Source organism: Rhea pennata, chromosome 26, assembly GCF_028389875.1.
Source record: "Rhea pennata isolate bPtePen1 chromosome 26, bPtePen1.pri, whole genome shotgun sequence".
In the NCBI taxonomy this organism is placed as follows: domain Eukaryota; kingdom Metazoa; phylum Chordata; class Aves; order Rheiformes; family Rheidae; genus Rhea; species Rhea pennata.
In genome coordinates this window covers 4,311,994-4,326,716 of record NC_084688.1, presented here as the reverse complement: position 1 = coordinate 4,326,716, position 14,723 = coordinate 4,311,994, and the positions used below count along the sequence as shown (strand labels likewise).

The window sequence follows — 14,723 nt, the reverse complement described above, 5'->3', positions numbered from 1 at the left end:
CAGGGACATGATGTCCTGCTCACAGCGCCCACTGTGTTGCTGAGCCCCAACCGCTGTACCAGCATGATGCATAGCCGGAGCAGTCCCACGCAACCTGTGAGGAAGGTACCTGTGATGGTGTAGGGGGGGTGGGCTGAAGATTTGTGTCATGGGTGGAATTGCCATCCCCACCTTCACTCACCTTTCGGGGAGGATATTGTGGTTCTGGTGGTGGAGACAGCCCTTGGAGGGCTTCAGGAAGGAAGCCTTCAGGAAAGGTTGTGACAGCAAGGTTTAGCTCTGTGTTGGGTATGGCTGGCCCAAGGTCTCCAAGAGGCAGGGTAAACACCTCCCTGCATCGTTGTTTGCAGGGATCTTGACTCAAATATCTTCTCTGCACACTCACAGCCATGCAGGAAGCCTTAGAGGTCATCAGAAAAGTCAAGGAAAACCAAATGGAGGTGTCTCAGTTGAGAGAAGTTTTGGCCAACATGGGCATCATGGTCCCAGAGGAAGAGCTTCGGGAAGCGCTCAGCAGGGTCCCCATCACTGGTGAGCCGTGCAGGAGGGCCTCGGGGAATTATCCGGATAGGCCATGTTCCTTTAGGGCCTAAGGGGCAGCATCGCCTGTCGTCGACACTACAGTGTTGGGTTAGCAACACTGCTCATGGGGTGCAGTGCAAACCATGCCTGGCCTGAAGAGAGCTGCATTGCCGATGTGCTGGCCTCATGCTTATCTTGATTTTCCCCAAGCCCCCCTTCTTCCAGGCACGGAGGGCAGAACTCACCTTGTGGTCTTTCCATCTTCCACCAGTCACCATCAGGCTTGTTGGCCCTGTCTGACCTGTTTCTTCTCCCATAGGAGATGAGAAGATGAATTTTAAAGAATTTATGAAAAGCTTGACCAGCACCAGGAGATGCTCTGAAACCACACGTGAGTGAGAGATTTATGACCATGGGTAGCACCATTGATCTCGGTGATTCCTCGGAGCCAGAGTTTTGAGGCTGTGGTTAGTGTAATAACCAAGCAGATTTTGAGGGGGATCCTGGGTGGTTTTGAGACACCTTGGTGTCATGTCTTCATGTTGGGTCTGCTCCACTACAGCCTTTTCTTCTGGTAACTTTTAATGGTAGCATAATGTCTCCAGATGCTGAGTAGGAGACTTCATGGATGCAGAGCTCAGTTCTCTGCAGCATTTTCTTCCTGCCTCAGCAGTGACCACCACAGCTCACAGAAGCTGTCGTGACACCAGAAATCAGCCAGCTGCAAAACCAGGGAAGCCATAACCTACCGATCCTCCTCCCGTGCAGCCACTCCTGGAGTGGAAAAGGCGGCTGGAGGGAGGCAATGGTGGACCCTCCACATCATTTAGTTGTTTCCAAATCTGGGCAACTCAAATGCTTTTTAAGTTGCTTTAAAGCAATTTAATTTTGAGGCAAGAAAGGGTAGCAGCATTGCTCTGCACTACCCTCCCCGTGCCCTGTCCCCACGCACAGGTACGTAAGATGGACAAAGCCTCTGTCACGCCCAAGGTCTCTGCCATTTCCCGTGAGGCAGTGGGCTAAGACAAGGCCTCGTTCAGCAGAGCTCCTGGCCTCTTAATGCCATCAGACATGGCTGCTCCCAGGATCAAGCCCACAGTCAAGAGAACCGGCAGTCGGAAGTGGCTCTTTTGCCCCCAAAATCGAGCCGATGCAGTGGCGGGTGTGAAGGAGCGCGTGGAGCCGGAGGTGGCTCCTGGGGTGGGAGGCCAGAGCGAGGTTGCGGCTGCTCGCTGCTCCCCAGGGAAGCCATTTGAGAGCGTAGTAACTCCAACCCTGCTGGACGTGCGGGTTTCGGGCAGCGTCGACGCTGTTGGCGTTAGGGACCGCTAGATGGTGATGTCTGTACGCGCTCGGCGAACGCTCTCCGCTCTGCTGGGCCACCTCTGATCCAGCGCAGATGGGGATCCCCGGAGAAATGTCTCGGAGACACTGATATCTTTCCAATTTTGGCCTTGCGTCCTGAGCTTACGCGTTGGACTCTGCGCAGGGCACCTCTTGCTAAAGGTTTTGGTTTTCACATCCTGGCCAAAACTAACAGTGATAAAAAGGAACCTCTGGGCAAAGTTTGGGCCACCCTGGAGGGTAGGATGGGACAAGAAAAGCAGTAAAACCTTGTGAAAAGCCCTGCATTTAGGCAGATGGGGAGAGGGACAATTTGCCACCTAAAATACCGGCAGCGACTGTCCCTTCATGAGAGCTGCCCAGGCCTGCACAGCCAGGGTGAAACGCTCCAGGCCACGCTGAGCCAGCACCTGCTCAGGTTTGTGGAGCCTGATGGTCACATTGATGTTTCTTTGCTGTGCTGCCACACGGGCTGGCGGCACAGGAAGGTTAAATATGTGAAGATGAAAACCTGCCTGGAGAGACCCATGGGCAAGACTGCAAGCTCACAGGGCTCGTCATCTGCAGGACTGGCAAGTGCCCAGAGACACCTTACAGCTGGCACTGGCTTGGTGGCTGGTTTGAAATGAAGCTCCTGGACACAATCTCAGTTCCAGTTTCATACAGCTCAGCTCTCACCCTGAGACTAGCAGGGGCAACTTATGATCTGGGAGCATTTTCCTTCTGCTTTGCACATGTGGCAATGGCAGAACCATAAGAGCCAGCCACTGCTACCTCAGGCATTGCCGAAGGTGGAGAAATCTGGCAGGCTTTAGCTTTGCTCTTTAGCCTTCTGCCCAATTTTGCACCTTACAAAAGAGCATCACATTTATGTCTTTGAAGGAAGCTATTTTGCATCAATGGTCCTGAGTGCAATAGGAGCTCTCCTTGGAGAACATTTATACGTCAACATCCTTTGCAAATTGATGGCTGTTCATAAATCCAAGAATGAACAAAGCTCCTCCTGGTGCAGCTAGAAGTCAATCTAAGGTGCATTTGTAACCTAGAACTGTACAAAATTTTCCAAAATGAAACACATCTCTCCATTGATTCTAGGGAAGCAGGTTGATGTTGGAGAGCTGAAGTCTCATCCAGCCCAAATGGGAACACACATAGCAGACCAGGGGCTCCCGGAGGCATTGGAGCATGTGACTGTGGATGGTAAGTATATCTGTACTTCAGGATTGTTCAGCATCTGCAGCATTTGTTGTGCTGAAAAGAGCAGGGACGAACAAGAGAAAGTAGAATAAAAAAGCCAAAATGCTGTTACTTCCCAGGACACAAAATCAGAGAATAATTCAGATTGGGAAGAACCTCAAAGCAGGGTCACCTATGAGATCAAACTAGGTTGCTCAGGGCTTTAGCCGCTGATAGAACCTCCTGGAGCTGTAAAGGAGTCGGGGATTAGCCTGGGACAGAATGCATAGCCTAGATGCATGCCTGGCCAAAAAAAAGCCTTGGTTTGGGAAGAAGTTTTGGAGGGAGATTATCTAAAATCCCCAAATCCTCCATGGATATGAGGGTTTCTGATGGTAGAAACTTTCCTTTCTAGGTGGGGCATTTAAAGCTGCAGCCAAGAGCCTCCCCCTTGGCTTCTGTACATGTTTTGGGCTCTTCTTCCTTGAACAAACTTAACTAAGCTACATCTTTCCCCCTACCTCAGGGGACAAGGTTGACATCCAGGACCTGGACTCCATCCTGGGCTCCGGGGGTGGGCCCTTAACCAGCGAAGAGCTGCAGGAAGCCTTTGGACACACAGTGGGTAGGAACTGGTATTTCCCTCTGTGCTTTCTGCTCATGCATCTTCCCTGCAGCTTGCAGCCACAGACAGCAGCACAGGGAGGCTGCTGGGTGTCTGCAGTGAGTAGTTGCCTCATTGCCGGAACGGAATATGCTGTGCACTCAGTAGAGGTTAAATTTTCTCCATTTCTCCCTTTCCTTTAATCTTACATTAAAATTTTGTTTTGCTTTATTCGGCACAGGTGGCCTAGCGTGAACTCGGTGCATCTTGGCACGATATAAATGCCATCCATCAGTGTCTCAAAGGAGAAGGGACTTGTGTCTAGAGCATGTTACATACGGTGTAGCGTATGGAAGGAGGTGATGGGTGATGGATGGCCTTGAAAAGGGAATTTAATCTTTCTCGGCCTCAGCATCCCACTCTGCCTTGGGGGGAGGGAGTTTCATTGCATTATTGTGGCTACAGACCTTTAGATCCTGAGATGGAAAGGGTAGGTGAAAGGCAAAGGAGTCTCTATTGTTATTATTAATACCCTTCTTTTTCTGCCAAGTCTCTCTCTGCTGGTTGCCAGCATGGAGAGGAGGTTTTCGAAACTTCCTTGTTACAGAGGACAGTGTCGCTGTGGATAATCTGGGCTCTGTCCTGGCCACCATGGGAATCCACTTAACCCCAGAGGAGCTGCAGAAGGTGCTGAGTCATGTCTCTGTGGATGGTGAGCACCTCTGGCTGCCCTCTCCCTGGCCCTGCCGAGAACGGAGAACTCCCCAGGAAGCCAGTCCCTGCTGCTGGTGGGACAATCTGCTCCATTCAAGTATTGCTTGGGCTCTATCCTAGGGGACAAGGTCAGCATCCAGGATCTGAACTCCATTCTGGGCTCCATGGGGGTCCACCTGACCAGTGAGGAGCTGCAGGAAGCCTTAGGACATGTGGCAGGTAGAGGTAGGTATTTCAGGTCCTTTTCCTTGGAGGAAGCCTAGAAATATCTAGGAATCAGAAAGTCAGTGGTGGTAAGGATTCAATGATTGTTCCTCTATAGTAGTAAAATCCTCCTTTTCTGTCTCAGCAGTGTGTAGCATATTACTTTTGTACCTCAACTGGTTGTCATGCTACAGTGGGGGGTCATGCACAATGAAGTCAGTCTGGATTCCTACCAGGGTAAAGGGAAGCAAGTCCCAGCAGTTTTACTTTCAACTCTCCCCTTTTCCAGTGCCTGACCCTGGTCGAGGACTCCATCCTGCCTTCATTTGGAAGGAATAAAGCTCTAAACAACCTTTTGTGAAAGCCCCTTGCTTGTGCAGTAGCTGCCATGAGGTTCATCACCAACACCTAGTGTTCTCTGTCCTCTGGTGTCTGTTATTTCCATTGATGCTGAGCTCTGCTCTCCCCTTGCAGCTCACAGGAGGGTGAATTTGAACGAATTTACGAACGCAGGAAGGGCAGTCCAGAAACCACCGCTGGGGGAAGGTGAGTGAGAGCTCAGTAAAGGAGGTTGCTGCTAGATGACAGCAAACAGGATTAGACAAGAGTCCTTCTGAAGAACGCTCTGCAGCTGTATATTTAATGAATTGCAAATCTGCCTAGTAATGAAACTGTGCAAGGGAGTCAGAGACACACCAGCAGCTGCAAGGTGTTTCCGAACACCTCATAGCTGAGCTTGCTATGGCCACATGCACTTCCCCGCACTCCCATACAGCGTGCCAAAACCAGACGGGTAACACAAATTCATGTGCGATCACATATCACAACCACAGCCCTTGGGTTGTGCAGCCAAGCTCCCAGAGGTGCCACCACAAGAATCCAGCTTCGGATTGAGGACTCAAACTTCCCATGCCCAATCCATGTTTCCAAGGGAACATGTTTTCCACGAGAAACCCTCAGGTTGCTCAGGGCCATCAAAAATTAACACATCATACCTGAGGCTGCTGGAAAAAGCAAAGTACAACGTTGTTCTCTGCGTGCTCCTGCTCCACGTCATAACTCAGGAGCCACAAGGGTGGGAAATCACAGATGTAGAATGGGCTGCTTGAGATTCACAAGGATTTAGCTGACACCCTCTGGCTTCTCTTCCCCTTCATGCCTCAACTCTGTTGCACACAAGCACTCTGTTGCTTGTGAACTGATCTGTTCACAAGCCACCTCGTCTTGCTCTGGTTCCCCTCACAGAAGTGATGGCAGGGCTTTGCTCCACCCTGCATGCTGGTGAGATTAATTTCACTAACGTACTGAAAAGATTTTAAATCCTCTGGAGGATGGAGCTGGAGACAGGCAAAAGATGTTAATATCCCTGTTCTTATTTTTGTATAACCAACCTCCCTTCGTGTTCTGGCTGTGCATCGAAAGGGTAGCACCTTGCTGACATGTTTAGAATGCTACTTAAAAGCACATTTAGAAAGAAAACTGTTCAAAGGGGCTTTTTCTTTTCCTAGAGGACAAAGTTGATGTCAGTAATGTGGGCTCCATCCTAGCCACCATGGGGATCCATTTAACTCCAGAGGAACTGCAAGAGGCTCGGAAACATGTTCCAGTGGATGGTGAGTGAACGAGAAATGTCAGCAGGAAGGAGCTTCTGGAAGCCCCCAGTCCAGCCTCCCACTTAGAGCCATCTATTGCTGATACTAGATCAGGCTGGCTGCGGTTTTCCTAGCTAAGCTATGGATGTGTCCAAGGATGGAGATGCCTCCACTACCATGGTGACTGTCCTGGTGTTCACCACTCCCAGCTCCTGCTGGCTACTGCTTTGTGCCTCTAGCAGAGGGTGATAAAGAAGAAGACCCAGCTCCATCCATGGCTTCCCCAGCCTAGACTCTGTCTGGCTTTTATCTCTGAGCAGGTCTTTCCTTTGCAGAAGGTGGTAATGTTAGCCTGAGTGCATACATGAGGAGCATAATGAACACACGAAGACCATCACAGACTGAGAGTATGTGAGAAAATCCCTTGGGACTGAGGTCTGCACACCATGACCATATGGGACATTCACCCTCAGTCCTTTTGTCCAAAGAGTCTTCCCTCATTGCTGGGTACTGTAACTCTTATATGCTCCAGAGACGCCATCTAATAACCTCTGGGCTTTCCTCAATGTCCTCAGGGACAGCCAGAAAGATCACTGTACTTCACATGCTGCACTTGTTATTTATACATGACAAACCAACAGCTGATGTTGGGCTGGATCATCTGCAGACACACATCAGTAGAGCCAAGAATAGCACTTGGCCCAGGCCCACCAATGTTGTACCATACTCAGTGTGGTGTCTGATCAGCTCTACTCCAGTAGATGGTGAAGTGAAGTTATCCCTCATCTGACACAGGAGACCTCGCCCTTGTGTTTCATTGGCGTTGTTTGGGTGGGACTATGTTAGGTTAACACATGACACACTAGGATAACAAAAGGCAGGGAGGTTCCTGTTTGACCACAAAGGAATCGAGGACCATACAGCAGTCCATAGTCCCCAAGAGCTTCCTTATACAAGTAAATGAGCAAGAAGCTCCCTGAAATGGGACCTCATGCAGCAAAATCCCATCCTAAAGCCCTGGTGATTAACCATCCCTTGGGTGTGTCAGTCTCACTGCTGATTATGGAGGGACCCAGGGTGAATAATTCAGACATAGATGACTAGATTTGGATTGTCCTTCCCTTCCGCTATTTCAAGGGGACTGGGTGGATATCCAGAGCCTGGACACCATCCTGGGCAGTATGAGGATCTATCTTACCAATGAAGAGATGCAAGAAGTGCTGCAGCATGTCACAGTGAATGGTGAGTGCTGCAGGTCTCACCATCCTCTGTGTAGTTGCTCTGGCAGGGTGAGCTCTGAGCTCGTGCTGTTCTCTTGCAGCTGATGGAAAGGTGAATTTGAGTGAATTCATGTATCGAGTCAAAACTGCCCAGTCCACAGCCCAAGGAGCAGGTGAGCAAAAAAAATTAAGCTGCTTGTCCAGTCAGCAGAGAGACCAGGAGAGATGTACTGCTTTCTGCAGAGCAGAATCACTTTCTACCAGCTGAGAATCAGGCCCTCTCAGCCCATCTGTCTATATGTACATATTCCCCTCTGGACAGAGACAGCTTTTCTTCCATCTGGCTCCCTTGGCCACCACTGCAGTCACATTTGGCAGTGAAGAACAGCTGTGTCACTGTGACATTAATCTGCACACATGCAGTAGCCCACATATCACCCAAAATCATTTTTAAGGCAGCTCTGAGATGTTTAATTGTGATTGATCACTAAGGTAGCTGTCCAGGACCTGGCACTGTCTTGGCCAGCCTGGGGATCCCCTGACTGCTGAGGAACAGCAGGAGATGCTGTAGCACCCCACCATCAGCAAGGAGCATCGATGATATTGCTGCAGGTGTTTTGTGGGGTAGCTTGCATGTCAGCTTTGCATGGACCTGCTCTGACTTGAAACGGAGGCTGGATGCCTCTTTCCTATTGCCCAGCAAACTCCCTGCCCCTTTTTGGTTCTTCCTTGTCTGAAAGAACCGAACCAGTTCAGAGCTGGCCCTTGTTCTGGGCTTTCCAATGCTCTTGTCTCAAGAGCAGACCACTTCTGCCATGTCTCACTGCCTGCGGCACTGTGGTCAAATTTGCTTCAAAGTCCGCGAAAGACCGTGATGCTTCCCTCATTGACTCAAACGTTATTCTGGAAATGCATAATGTTAAGCAGGTCCAAAATGCCGGGAGAAAACCTCAGCACCTCCACAGGACATCAGCTGGCTCCCAGTACGGCACCTGGGGGCTTTTCCCCACTGCCTCTGTGTGCCAGAGCTCCCCAGGAGGGTACCCAACGTGCTCATTGCCTTGCAGAAGACAGGACAGTGAATCTGAAAGACTTTGTGAAGGCTTTGAGCAGTAAACTGTTGCCTCTCCTGGGCCCTGAGTAAGTCATGTTTGCCTTGAAAGGGGAAGTAGAAAACACCAAAATATCTTGTCCTTTTGATGTGAATCCAAGTCACTGGAGAATCTGTAATAACACCTTTGGCAAAGGCTCACGCACCCTAATTCCTGCCTAAGCCTTCTCCTATCAGCTGCCCCCAGATGTTCAGATGATGTCCAGAAAATGAGAAATCCTGTACCTAAGAAACTGGCTGGAAAGAGAGCTAGGTGAGGCTTGGAGGACAAGGAAAGGGGAATGGTGGCAGCACAGCCTCCCTCTTCTTGAATTTTCAGTGTTTTTACTTCGGGAGAACAGATTTGTACTGGCTTGCTGGCAGTGCTGGAGTGGGCAGGCAGTCCTGGCTGGGATTTGCTCAATGTCTCACAGATCTTGGATGTGCGCAGGACCGAGCCTGGGTCTTCTGCCGCCAGCACTATGGTTGCCCTCACTCTGGGTCGCAGTGCTGTAGGGGTGACAGGCTGGCTGGGAACACGCGGTATGCAGTGATGACAACTGTGTGGCCTCCTGTCCATTGGCGGAGCAGGGTTCTGGGTTAGCAGGTGGAAGAAAACACCTGCAAGAATGAGCTTGTGTGATATTAATTCCTCTCTCAGTGACTAGTCAGCCTTTGGCTCCTGCTAGCCATGATGCTCAAAGGGTGGGAGGAAAAAGCACAGCAGCTTGTCCACAAAGTGCTGCTTCTTCCACGAGCACCATGGGCAGCAGTTTGTGTTGGAGAGCTACCTGCTGTCCCAGGCGCCAGCTACTCTGAAGGGAAGGGCAAGGAGGAAAGGGGATGAACTGCTGTCTACACCCACTGTGGGTGGGATGAGAAATCAGAGATTTAAAAGTCAAGAAGGGGGGATTCAAATTAGACATTAGCAAAGATGCTCTACCAGAAGACAGGGAAGGCACAGGATCTCCACAACTAGGTATCCTGACACCTGTGAAGCAGATGACACAGTGAGTCAACGCCACTGCAGGAAAAAGCGGAGCGAGGTGTCACCTCAGAGTCCTTCCAGCTCTCCTCTTTGTAATACCTAAGGCTGTAAGTGTTGGCTGAAGGGAAGCTTGTGGTTCTCCCTGCTTATTTGTGTCTTTTCACACCCAGAAAAAGCTGCTCATGCTCCTGGACATGTTCCCAAAGCCAGCTTGCTGAACTCTCTGCCAATGAACATGGTGCCGAAATCCCTCCCAGGGAAGACAACCAGGTAAGCACAAAGGTGGGGAAAGGATGTGTGGAAATTATGCTCCCCTGGCCTGTTGTGTGATCAAGCACACGCCCGCCTTCATGCTCATCTCAGCAATGCTCATCGTGTTGGTATTATCAACATAAAGAAACATATGAGCTACGAATGGAGGACTGAGTTGGGCTTCTGCACATCCGCCCCATGCAGGCTGTGCGTAACAAGAGTTTTGGTCCATCCACTGCTGCTCTGTGGCCAAGGGAGGTCTCTGGGGGTGGTCCTCCTTGCTGTTGTTTCTGCTTCCCAGAACACACCAGGACAGCCAGAGCTGCCCTTGGTCAAAGCTGGCCTGAACTGAGAAAGACATTTGAAATCCCATTACCGGTTCTGTCCCTTAAGCAGTGAACATGAAGTGCTCCACAGGGCTTCAGTTCCATCCCAGCGAGAGCAGAGCTGGGTGGCGAGCTCTTCTCTGTCAGCTGCTGTCAGTCCTGGTCTGGCCCGCAGAGCTGAGAGGGCTGGCACCTGCAATGCTTGCTCCCACACCAGCAGCGGGAGCTGCACGTCCGTTGGTCTCGGTCAGCATGTGCCCCTCCGGTGTCAATCTGTTCATCTTTCTTTATGCCCGTGTGTGTGCCAGGGAACGTTCACACATCGCTCAGAAGAGAATTAAGTGCAAAGCAGCAAAGAATTTGACAAAGAAACAACTGGAAGGTAATGCTACCGGGAGAGCACATTGCCAGCATGGTCAGGAGTGGTTCGACCTTTAGCTTAACCTTTGCACTGCAAGGTCCTCCTGAGATGATGCCCGTGGTAGCGGCCAAGTGTACACAAAGCAAGGGACAATTCCCTGCCGCAAGGATTTGGGGGCCCAGTGACTGAGGGAAGCATCAATACCCTTTTTGACAGAGAGCAAATTGAGGCTCGAGAGGCCAGAGCTAGGAACTAAATCAAGCATCTCACCCAGTGCCCCCCATTAAATACAAGCTCGCCCTTCCTCTCCTCAGATCCCCCAATTCTCCTGCACTGTTGATAGCTGTTTCAAGGCAGATGCTTTGCAACTGGCAGTAAGGAACAACCACCCTCAACCCCCACTGCAGAGTGGTTATGATTCCTTGTTTCCAAAAGAGAATAACGTAGGTAGTGTCTTTCCTCCCTTCCCCATGTAACCTGCTGTCCTCTCCCTGCTTGTCTGCAGCATTCTCCGATGCTTTCAACTTCTTCCCTAAAGACCCAGATGGCAATATTAACCTTCGCAGCCTGCAAAAGACCGCTAAGGAGCTGGGGATTAGCTTAACCCGTCAAGAGGCGAACGATGAGCTGCTGTACGCAGATGCTGACAGTGAGTGCACCAGACCACATGTTACTTCCCAGCAGGTTGTTCTGAGCCAATTTCTGGATGTGCAAAGTGACCCTTCTCCATACGCCTTCCCAGCCCTGGGAAACACTGTGTTTAAATGTTTCCCGAGCCAGAGGCTATATTTGGGGCTGTAGCGTTTTAGCACTCACCAATGAATCTATCTTTCATGAATATATATAGCACATTTTGGGATCCCTTTATGCATCCTGAAGCACTGAGATCCACAGCTCAGTTACACGTTAAACCTTTAACAGCTTTTTCTCCTACTGTTAGATTTCAGTAGCAAATCCTCCTGCATTACTAGCTCTGGACTGCTCACCGCAGCTTTTCATTACACTGCCCTGGGGCAGAAAAGTGCTTTGCTAACGGAGATGTCGTTTGCCCGCAGGAGATGGCAAGGTGAACTTCTCTGACTTTCTGACCATTGTTACTGACAACAAGCGTTTCATGCAGGCAATAGGTAAGCAAGAGACGTCCTACCCAGGCAAGTGGCTATTTTCCCCTCCAGCCAGAGCCTCTCTTATCCAGAACTACCCAAATTGCCTGGTTATCAGAATAATTGGGAGCGAGCAAGAAGGCTCAGTCATGGCTCTGACCACTCTCCATCTCTTCTCCAGTCCCACAGAAAAATTATACAGGCAACTTTGACTCTGTCAATGCCTCAGGGATCCTGCTCTTTGAAGTCTTGTCAAAACTGGTGGAGTTGGCTGCTCTGCCCCAGAGAACTCTGCTTGAGATTGTCAGGTGAGCTGCCTTTTGGAGGTCTCCACTTTCTAGGGATGTTCATGTACTACATAATTCAGCGCACTGAAAACAGGGGCTCAGGACTAGATTTCTAGAAACGTTCAGTATCTAGCAGGACATAAAAAAGTACCTCAATACATCAGGCACCTACACTACAAAGATACTGCTGTAAATGCCAGCAGGTGTCTATCCCACATCTTTGTGGCTTAAATATCTTCATATATCTGGTCTTCCCAGACACACAGTTCCTGCAATACATTAGCACACAACAGCCAGTGCTGCATGGGGCTTTGGGATGTGTTTCACGGGACAACAACCCCATCTTTTGTCTTCTAGGTACTACCGGCAGAAGTTTGTGAACTGCACTGGCCAAAAAGCCTGGAAGGATTCTGACAGCTTAATGTATTGTAGAAAGAACCATCGCAAAATTAGAAAGGATCAGGCTTATGTATCTTCCTTTGTAAATGCTGCTCGCCTCTCCTTCATGAATGATAAAGACTTAGCAGCTTATGTGGAGAGCCTTAAAGGTGAGATCGGCCCAGTCACTCCCACTCAATCCGAATGGGAAGCGATTGGAGCTGTGAGGGGAGGGTACCAGACGGTGGCATTTCGACACAGCTTCTTTGGTTCCTTCCTGGCATGTGTCCGTCTCCCAAGGTGGATAGCTGGGTTGGCTCAAAGTGTCTAGGGGTAGGTGAGCTCAGTGTTACCCCAACACCTTGCAGGCACCTGCGTGCTGTAGATTTTAGCACCTCAGCACAGTGGCCAAGTGATTGGTATCTTTGCAGCTCTCACCCTGTGCTTGTTAATTTTGGGTAACAGGATTGCAGCTACTGCAACTTGTGCTTCAGAAAAGTGAGAAATTCATTGCTTAGTCCCTCCCTGGTCAGTAAAGAAGACAAACCAAAAGGCAAGAAGCAGCTGGTTGTTGGCTGGACAGTTAGTGACTCTTGTTCTCACTTCTTTTTGCTAGCGTGTGTACCCCTTTCAGACAGCCCTTATGCTCAGGTACCCATCTTTCCGCTGATTCCTAAACAAGAGGCAGTGGTAGCGGGAAGGCCAAAAAAAGATTTGCAAAAGCTGGAGAGGCAGAGAAGGAATGAACCAATAGCTTCGTTTGAGAACCACTTCTTCCATAAGAGAAACTGGGTACAGGAGGTGAGAGACACAAGCAATGCTTCAGCTATGTACCAGAAATAATGGAAGCCTGGGGCCAAGTCCTATAGCTTGTGTTTTGTTTAATCAGGTAGCTGCACTGAAGCTTCCTGCTCACTTCAAAAAGCAGAGAATCTCCCCTAGAGTCAACTCAGAGGTCCTGAACAAACCTTGTCACCTGAGAGCGAACAAACTGGACAAGATACAAGCTGACGTGAGTATGAAATCCAGCCCCCACCCTAACCACTCTCCGAGAGCTCCCTGCATTGATGTTCTGTATTTAATCAGCCGCTTACTTCATCCCTCCCTTCTCTCCACTGCAGCACTCTCTTGTCTCAACAAGAATGGGCCAAGTGGGGTTTCTGTCCCTAGTGCAGTACCTTCCATCTGCACCAAAGGGAGAGATGAGCTTAGGAAATAGAAAGCACAATCAGGCTTTTGGGGACAGCAGAGCTGCCATTACTGTCACCCACACTGTGGGGTGAGCACGGGTTCCCAGTTTTTAACCCTAAATCCATGCTGCAAATATGTCCTGCAAGAGTTGCTGTGGATTCCTGTGGAAATCTACAGAGCAATTTTAGTTCTGTAGTAAACAAATATGACCGCTATTGAAATAATTGGGAGAATTGGACACCGGGCAGCCGCGAAGTTCAGGCTACCTCACCTAAGCATGTAGGTTTGATAATGTAACCACCTGCTCTGTAGAGAGATGACAACCCTGGCAGGCCCTCTTCATGCTGGCCCAGTGCCCTAGCCCAAATCCACCCCCCTTCAGATTGCAAGGCTGTTAGGAGTACAAGACCAAAAGAAAGGTGTGATTGTCATTAAGATAGAAAAATAAATCATCTAGTTACAGGTTTGACCCATGTTATTCCTTATTTCTCATGGTAACTGTTTCTCTCAGCTGCAGACACAAAGCTAGGAACAATAAATAATGGTATTTGATAAAACAACTTAGATACAGTAACAAGGAGATGTCAAGATACTGTAAAACTTTGAGGACAGATGTTACCCTTTTTGACATGCAGACTGCAAACAGACCAGAACTGAAGCGCCACTGGTCACTCGTGCAACCTTTAAATTAACTGTCTGATGAACGTTTTAACTGGACACAGGTATTAAAGTTTGTCACAACCGCAAACAGAAACGAAAGCAAAGGCATAGTAATAACTTAGTTGTTTATTACTATTAATCGTCAGCAGGAATTGTTTATAACCTGCTGCCACCACATTATAAAGGCTCACTGAGCTGCTCTTTCAGTCTTGCACGTTCCTCCTGTCTGGCACCTGGGCAACACTCTGCTCTCTCCTCTCGCCACCTCTTTCAATCTCCCTCCCTCCTCCTAGATGGACAGGGCAACCCAGCTGTACAGGCAGAGCCTGGCCCTGCACGAGCGCGCCAGGCTGCTGAAGCTGTGGCGGAGGATCCGCGGCGGCCAGATCGGCCTGGAGACGGGCAGCGAGCGCTTCCACCACATCTTCTCCGTCTACTCCTGGTCCTGGAACGTGCGCCAGGAGCTGGTGACACCCGACGACCTCCGCAAGGTGGATAACGAGCTCTACCGCCGCTCGCGGGGCTCCAGCGCCAGGGCGAGCCGGGCCGCGGCGCGGCGGAAGGGGCCTGCCGTGCGCCGCGGGCAATAAAACGAGGCAAAGCGCTTATTCTCGCCGTCGCGGCCGTTTCTTGACGCCGGGGGCGGCCGCGGTGGTCGTTGGTGGCCCCGGGGTAACGGCCGCCGCCGCGCCACGTGACCCCGCCCCCACG

The 14,723-nt window shown here is 50.2% G+C and overlaps 1 protein-coding gene across 1 annotated transcript; it reads left to right on the top strand.

The window, feature by feature from the left end:
- The first annotated feature begins 7,364 nt into the window (after window positions 1-7,364).
- Window positions 7,365-14,602, top strand: EFCAB3 (EF-hand calcium binding domain 3). The gene is made up of 11 exons (XM_062595363.1): window positions 7,365-7,398; window positions 7,478-7,549; window positions 9,625-9,724; window positions 10,341-10,414; window positions 10,899-11,042; window positions 11,449-11,520; window positions 11,678-11,804; window positions 12,141-12,331; window positions 12,778-12,962; window positions 13,051-13,173; window positions 14,306-14,602. Exons 1-11 carry the CDS (start codon window positions 7,365-7,367, stop codon window positions 14,600-14,602), a joined length of 1,419 nt encoding a protein of 472 aa, XP_062451347.1.
- Window positions 14,603-14,723: the final 121 nt, after the last annotated feature.

Coding starts and splice junctions, on each gene's coding strand:
- EFCAB3 (XM_062595363.1), top strand. CDS start 7,365: ATGCAAGAAGTGCTGCAGCATGTCACAGTGAATG. Junction 7,550..9,624: donor GTCCACAGCCCAAGGAGCAG/GTGAGCAAAAAA, acceptor TTTCACACCCAG/AAAAAGCTGCTCATGCTCCT. Junction 10,415..10,898: donor GACAAAGAAACAACTGGAAG/GTAATGCTACCG, acceptor GCTTGTCTGCAG/CATTCTCCGATGCTTTCAAC.